This window comes from Dipodomys spectabilis, unplaced genomic scaffold (assembly GCF_019054845.1).
Source record: "Dipodomys spectabilis isolate Male_0828 unplaced genomic scaffold, ASM1905484v1 ptg000844l, whole genome shotgun sequence".
Lineage (NCBI taxonomy): Eukaryota > Metazoa > Chordata > Mammalia > Rodentia > Heteromyidae > Dipodomys > Dipodomys spectabilis.
This window is the reverse complement of record NW_024871521.1, coordinates 53,895-62,500: the sequence shown is the minus strand read 5'-3', so window position 1 is coordinate 62,500 and position 8,606 is coordinate 53,895. Positions and strand designations below refer to the sequence as shown.

Here is an 8,606-nt window from a genome sequence, read left to right as displayed (position 1 = left end):
GAAGAAGAAGAAAGAAGAAGACATGCATTAACCACTCTGTACAAGATACAGTTATGAACGGTATCACAGCTAGCACACACGCACACACACACACACGCTGACTGTCGATCGTGTCTTACAGGCTTTTTGGAGTCACGGGAAACTGCGCGGCCTGTAGCAAGCTCATCCCCGCCTTTGAGATGGTGATGAGGGCCAAGGACAATGTCTACCACCTTGACTGCTTTGCCTGCCAGCTTTGCAACCAGAGGTGAGCAGCCGGCGAGGGGTGTTTCCGGTTGGTCTCTGTCTTCACCCAAGATGGTTGAGAACCTGTCTGTCTTTCTAGCGCTCCTTTGGGGAGCACAGAGTGGTAGGAGCAGGTTTGTATACAGCGATCGGGGAGCACGTGTTTCCATCTTCCTTGCTGCGTATGTTTCCCTGATGGTTTGTACACACACACACACACACACACAAGCCAGTACTGAGGATTGAACTCAGGTCCTGGGCACCGCCCCTGAGCTCTGGTGCTCAATGCAATCTCTCTACCACTTGAGCCACAGCTCCATTTTTGGGCTTTTGGCTGGTCCATTGGAGATCAGAGTCTCATAGACTTTCCTGCCCGGGCTGGGTTTGAACCACGATCCTCAGATCTCAGCCTCCCGAGTAGCTGGGATGACAGGCGGGAGCCATTGGCACCGGTTAGTCCTTGATTCCACGTGATTCATCTTACACCGTCTTCCGTGTGTACTTTTCTAAGTTTCCTGAACGAATCATGAAATAAGGATCCGCGTTAGAAAAGCAACGTGGTAAATGTCACCCAGGGCCTCTGGAAACATCTGGATTCTAACCTGAGCTCTGCCACACACTGGCTGCGGGAGCCTTAATCCAACCCCGTGACCACCAGCTTGACTTTCCCATTTGCCCCGGGAGGGAGCTAAGTGGTTCGACTGAAGAACTTCATTCCACTCCAAGAATCGCTTTGTTTCTGGCGAAAATCCAGATCTTCGTAGACCACCGTAAGCTTCGTGGCCATTCTAGTTTACCAAGCACACAGACGCAGCTAGAGGAGAGAGCTTACGAAATGTAAAGGAGACAGAGCAGTATCGACCCCACCCCCCTCCAGTGACTTTTCTAGAAAAAAAAAAACATTAATATTTTAGTGAACAAATCATTGCGAGTGTGTCTACATGGGCGTGACAAGTTATACACAAAAACTACTGTGCAGATTACACATAGATAGGCTCCTAAAAGAAAAATACAGCCGGGCACCAGTGGCTCCCACCTGTCATCCCAGCTACTCAGGAGGCTGAGATCCGAGGATGGCGGTTCAAAGCCAGCCTGGGCAGGAAAGTCTGAGACTCTGATCTCCAATGAACCACCAGAAAACCGGGAGTGGCACTGTGGCTCAAGGGGTAGAGCATCAGCCTTGAGTGAAAGAGCTCAGGGACAGTGCCCAGGCCCTGAGTTCAAGCCCCAAGACTGACACAAGGAAGGAAGGAAGGAAGGAAGGAAGGAAGGAAGGAAGGAAGGAAGGAAGGAAGGAAGGAAGGAAGGAAGGAAGGAAGGAAGGAAAGAAGGAATGCTGAGTGCTGTTGTGCACACCTGTAGTCCCAGCACCCAGAAGGCCAAGGCAGGAGCTCTGTCTGGGCTACTAAGGGAGGCCTTATTTCAAGCCAAATTTACAAAATAAAATGAACAGGAAGGAATCTTGATTTTTGCTATCTTTTAAAAACTCTTTCCATCTGAATCAGACACCACCACCACCTCCCGATTTTAGGGGCGAAAGGTACGGGTTCACCCCCTCGCTGCTCAGCCCAGGGGCAGGTGGTCGGCTCATTCCGTTTTTCCGTACTATTACGTGGAAAACTGCGAGACCCACAAAGGAGCTGCGGTTTGAATGGGGGACTTTGGCGGGAACTAACACCCACCCCCAATCAGCCCAGATCAACCTGTTACTCTCCTGCCAGAAAGTCACCGGGCGACACACACCCACGTGACCTGATTCTTCCCCCAAGAAGCCCTGCTCCACCTTGGCATTGTTACCACGAGATGACATAGAATCCCACAGGACGTATCACATTAGTGCCGTATTATATCTCGCATTACGTTTCTATTACAGTGATAGAATCCTTGTACACGCATATATATATAATATGTATTTATATAGGTAGACATGCTCGTGTATTTGAGACATCATCCCCTCCAAGCTGAGCACCACCAGAAGGAATCGGAGGTGCTGGGGGGCTATTCACAAATCACCCGTCCATTTGATTTTTCACCCCAGAAATGCACCTGGCCTCTCTCATACAGAACACGCGATTCAGATGGCACCTCATATATTTTCCCTGTGTCTTCCAATGCCCGCGTGTTCTAATGGCCCTGTGGGCATTAATGCCGGTTATGCACAATTAGCACTAAGTTATTGTCTTGTCATTCCTAGGGGAGGGGGGGGAGAGGGAGGACGGGGAAGAGGGGGGGCAGATCCTACAAGACCAACTTTTCCAATCAACTGAACTAGCTCATCTTTGCCAGCCAAGAAGAACAAGACAGATTCCGCACCCCTCAAGGTAGAAGACACCAAAGGTGGGGGACATAGGAGAAGCCTCTTTCTCCCATCAGGTGTGACTGGAAAAAGCCCTCCTTCTGGTCAAACCGTATTGGAAAACGATGTGCACGCAGAGGCACAGTGCCTGTCGCAATCCAGGTGTAACCCCTCTCTGTCCAACCACTGGAAGATGGAGAGAGCCGGTGGCTCACACCTGTCATCCTAGCTGGGGTCAGAAGATGGAGGCTGGAGGCCAACCCCCCCCCCCGCCCCGCCCCAGGGTGGGAAAGTCTGTGAGGCTCTTAATCTAAAAAAAAAACAAGCCAGAAGTGGCGCTGTGGTTCAAGTGGTAGAGCGCCCAGCCTGGAGCAAGGGAAGGGCGTTTCCGCCGGCAGCCAGCGGATCGGCAGGGAAAGGCAGCAAGGGCAAGTATGGAAGCTCCCTCCGGCGCGCCCTCCTCCCTCGCTCTGTCCAGGGCCCCAACCGTTGACATGTCGACATTCCCAGCGGCTCCTCACGACAGGCTTTCACTTCACAGCACATGAAGGGTGGGGGTCGGTGCACGATCTGCGCTCCACGATGGCTCCCCAACACCGCGGAAAGCTACGGGATAGAGAGGCTGGAAGGACGGGTTCGTAAGGTCAATATGTGTAAGGATGAGGAGCTTCTCTGGCCCAGGTCTACTGCTGCCGAAGGCCACACTGCTACCATCCAGTTATACACAATATCCATGTTACCATATACCAAGATGATATCATACTACACTACTGATATAATATAAATTATACACACTCATACCTGTTATCATAGTATATCAATATGTTATCATACTACACTACTGATATAATATAAATTATACACACTCATACCTGTTATCATATTATATCAATATGTTATCATACTATACTACTGATATAATATAAATTATACACAATCATACCTATTATCATATTATATCAATATGTTATCATACTATACTACTGATATAAATTATACACAATCATACCTGTTATCATATTATATCAATATGTTATCATACTACACTACTGATATAATATAAATTATACACACTCATACCTGTTATCATATTATACCAATATGATATCATACTATACTACTTATATAATATAAATTATACACAATCATACCTGTTATCATATTATATCAATATGATATCATACTATACTACTTATATAATATAAATTATACACAACCATACATGTTATCATATTATTACATGATAGTATCATAATGTATTATTCATGTAATATAAATTATACACAATCATACCTATTATCATATTATATCAATATGATATCATACTATACTACCTATATAATATAAATTATACACAATCATACATGTTATCATATTATTACATGATAGTATCATAATGTATTATTCATGTAATATAAATTATACACAAGCATATATATTATATTATATTATCATAATATACTGTTTATATAATATAAATTATAGGCAATCATATATTATATTATTATTTTATATCATTTTATCATAATGTATTATTTATATAATATAAATTATATACAATCATATATTATAATCTTATATTATTTTATCATAATATATTATTTATATAATATAAATTATACATAATCATATATATTATTAAATTATTACATTATATTATTTTATCCTAATATATTATTCATATAATATAAATTATACATATGTTATTAAGTTATTATTTTATTTTATCCTAATATATTATTCATATAATATAAATTGTACATCATCATATATTATTATATTATGTTAATATACTATATTATTTTATCATAACATTTATATCATATAAATTATACATAACCATATATAATATATTATATTATAAATTATATCATTTTCTCATAATTTAATATATTACATAAATTATACATAATCATATATTATTTTCATATACATTATTTAATAATATATTATTTATTATATCATATATTTTAAATTTTTATTATAATTATACAATCATAATGCATTATAAATAGTACATATTAATATATGATAGATACAGGTGTATTATATATTTTAGTAATGTACTATATATAATATGTATCTGTGTATATATATATATAATGCACACACACACACATATATATACAGATCTCTCCAGAATTAATTCACTGTTAAATGTACTGGAAACAGCACTGACATTTATTTCTGACCTTAATTATGTCCACAGTGTCAGCCATGGGGAAATGACACAAAAGATTTGAAGAAGAAGAGAAAAAAAATAAAAAAGAACCCCCATTAAAACCAGAGCAATCTGGCACATTAAACAATGCTTGATGCAAATAAAAAGCCGGATTTCTGCAGGGGGGCACACTGGTTGTATTTACCTCCTCTCCCGTGAGGAAGGTCTCCCAATTGACTCAGCTGGGAAGCTGGGCGCGGTGGGATTTACCGTGTCAGAGTTGGTAGATTTGGTGAAGACAAAGAAAAAGCTGCAGGCCGAAGCACATGACCCTGCACTGTGTTTCCTAATTCCTATGTGTTTCCTAATTCCTAGGCCCCAGGAAACATTCACAAAAGCCTGGAATCAGAATCCGTGTGTTGGTTCATTTTAATGCTTGGGGTTTTTTGTTTTGTTTTGTTTTTTAACCTTCTAATTATAGCTCGTCCGTAAGGAAAGCCCCAGAATAAAACCAAGGAGTAATGAGTGTTGCTTTGAAAATTTCACTTCAGGGCTGGGAAGGTGGCTCAGGGGTAGAGCGCTCACCTGGCATGCATGAGGCCCTGTGTTCGATTCTTCAGCACCACAGAAACAGAAAAAGCCAGAAGTGGTGCTGTGGCTCAAGTGGTAGAGCACCAGCCTTGAGCTGAAGAGCTCAGAGACAGCGCCCAGGCCCAGAGTTCAAGCCCCACGACCGACAAAAATAAAAATAAAAATTTCACTTCAGTGAGTGCAAATACAGACTGGTTATTTTCTTCTTACCATTGGGGAGAGAGAGAGACAGAGACAGACAGAGATAGACAGAGACAATGACAGAGAGACAGACAGAGACAGAGACAGAGACAGAAGAGAGAGGAGCAAGAAAAGAAGAAAGAGATAAAAGAAGCCCCTGTCACGCAGGCCCAGTGTGTGTTCACCTTAACTGCGCCCCCCCATACCTCCACACCCAGGGCTTGTCCATTGCTGGCCACCATGTTTTATCCACTGAACCAGTTGGCTGCGTTCTTGTCCTGAACATCAATGGCTTCCCTGAACCCAACTGTTAAGACTACCTTTTGGGGGGCGTGGGGGAGGCTGGGGGGTTGCATTCCCAGGTGCCCCTTGTGCAAGGAAAATAGCACCTGGGTGCGGGTACCATGCTCACACCTATGTATCTGCAGCCGGTGCTTCACTGGGGCCTGGTTTGGTTTCGTTTGCAGGTTTTGTGTCGGAGACAAGTTCTTCCTGAAGAACAACATGATCCTGTGCCAGACGGACTACGAAGAAGGCTTAATGAAAGAGGGCTACGCACCCCAAGTTCGCTGACCCGCCCCCTGCGCACCCCCTCCCTCCACCAAGAATGGCCCAGCGCTGCGTTCCTTTCCTCCTCTGTTCATGTCCCGCGTGTATATAAAATTCAAAGCCAGAACCTTCTGCCTCCAGGTGAGCTGGCTCCTTGGGATAAAACCTGGACTGCACCTGTCACCCAGTGAGAAGGCCTTGATCAGAGTTGATTGATCATTATTATTATTATTATTATTAAAGGAAAAGAAAATGTAATGTACACATGGCTGGAATCTTTGGGTTTTTTGCCTGCAATTGGCTTTTGGTTTTGTTTTTTTAATTCGTGTGTGCGTGTGCGCGTGTGCGTGTGTGTGTGTGTGTGTGTGTGTGCGTGTCCCTTGGCATGAGATGTTTATTTTGGACTATTGTACATACTGTATTGTAATATTTGAAGCACAAATGTAATACAGTTCTATTGTGTTACCGTTGGTGTCGCTCGCTCCTTGACTGTCTTTAGGACCAACAGTGTCCCACACTTCCTCCCAGGTTGGCATTCTAGAACAATCGGTGTGCACACTTCTGTGGACTGCTTTTGACTCCTACTGGTTCTTCTGGGTGAGCTGTAATATGCCAATAAGGAAACGAAGGGTAGATCTCACTTAGAATACACAGAGAAGGCACGTCTATTAATATTAAAAAATTATCTAAAACCACTGAGAGTAAAAAAGGAAAAAAAAACACATAAAGCATTTTGTTACCATCCACCGTGACTTAAGAGTCATTCTCTCACCAGCTATATTCAAGGGGTTAGAGATCAGGGTTAAAAATAAAAATAAATGCATTTTTAAAAAAATCTCATCTGATGAACGCTTTCGGTTTATGCCAACGTAAAAACAAAAAGTGCGGGTGTGAGAATCTCTTGCAAGCGTCACAGTGACTTGCTGGATATTTTTCTCTTTCTTCTTTATCTAGGCAACAATGCTGCTTGGAATTTATTTATTTTTTTAATTTTCCAGACACACTTCCTATTTGAGCTAGTGCCTTTGGGTATCATGTACAAAATAATAACAATAACAATAATAATAATACTCTCCCAAGAGTCTTTAAAAGAAAATCTTTAAAAGAAGAAATGTTGACCATGATAATGAGATAATTTAGTCTTGAACTCAGGGTCTGGGCACTGTTCCTAAGCTTTATTTTATTTGTTATTATTATTATTATTATTATTTTGCTCAAGGCTGGCGCTCTACCACTTGAGCCACATCACCACTCCCATCTTTTGAGCACTAAGAAGAGTCTTCAAGACTTTCCTACCAACGCTGGCTTTGAACCCAGATCCTTGGACTTCAGTCTCCCAAGTAGCTAGGATTACAGGCCTGAGCTGAGGAGCCCGGCCCTGATTCTTTACCCTTTACGGCCTGCTGTGGTGTAAGGGGATGAGATTTGCACATCCAAAAGAGACAAAAAAAAAAGGGGGGGAAAGGAAGTGGAAGGATTCCACCCCAGGTAGGCCGCCTTGTCTCTGATACACAGATAATGTAAATGATGGGTGTAAATTCTCATCTGTCTGTTTCCCTAATGATCTCCTTGCTCGTCCAGAACGATCTTGTGCAAACATTGATCCCCGTCTACCGAAAATTCAAAATAAAAAAATCGTGTCAACCTGGAACACATTTCTCCTAAAAGCAGACCTACTTCATCCTACCTTCCTGAGCCCAAGTCCCTCACAACGCCCGCTTCCTCCTCCTGTGCGTTCATGTTCGGTTCTTGTTTTCGCTTGTTTTATCGAACTCTACATAAAACGACTCGGCTTGGATGGAAGACGGAGACTGCCCATCCGTGGCAATGAGCTCCAGCTCCATAAAATTATGAACTGAGACGGGAATCATTTTTCCCCTCTGTCAGCTGCTCTTTTTATTCTTGTTAGCTCACTGGCCACACACACACACACACACACACACACACACACACCAAAAACTAAAACTAAAAGTGGCATTCCCGGGCGGAAGGACTGAGCTGATTGATCTACCCAGTCACAGCTCACCCATCGCTGATGCTCTCTGGGTTCAGGAGACCGGACACCTCCACCTGGAGCCTCAGTTTCTCCAACGTGACAAAGCCCCCCCCCCAGACTCCTGGCCAACTCCTTCCCCTCTCTCCTCCTCCCACGGACTTATTATTATTATTACTATTATTATTATTATTGCCTTTCAGTAGTTGCAACAGAAGAGTGGCCACGTTCCCAAGCCATTGGGAAATACAGCGTATCGTACGTGTTGAATAGAAGGGGTAATCCCGCCATTCGCCCATTTTAATTGTCCCAACTAAAAAGCACTCCTAGCAAGTGTATGTTGACAGCCCACAGGGGGGGAAAAAGAAAAAGAAAAACAAAACAGAACAAACAGGCACACAAGAACATGGCCTTTCTAAAGACCGGAATCAAATACAGTGAAAACAGGGGTTACGCCATACAAAGAAACAGAAACACCACACCGTGCATTACAGGTACATTGACGACTACAGCAATTCCCTGATCTGCAATAACTACTGTATGTGTAGGACAAGCAGAAAAGGTCAAAAGCGACATCCATATGACCAGCGAAGAGGATGCTAAGCGAAATG

The 8,606-nt window shown here is 42.8% G+C and overlaps 1 protein-coding gene across 1 annotated transcript in view; it reads left to right on the top strand.

Annotated features, from left to right (window-relative positions):
- Lmo3 (LIM domain only 3) overlaps nucleotides 1–6,026 on the top strand; it is a 37,892-nt gene extending 31,866 nt beyond the window's left edge. Inside the window, exons 3-4 of the mRNA XM_042673447.1 lie at nucleotides 122–247; nucleotides 5,921–6,026. Coding sequence (XP_042529381.1) covers nucleotides 122–247; nucleotides 5,921–6,026 — 232 coding nt within the window. The remainder of the gene's footprint in view (nucleotides 1–121; nucleotides 248–5,920) is intronic.
- Nucleotides 6,027–8,606: the final 2,580 nt, after the last annotated feature.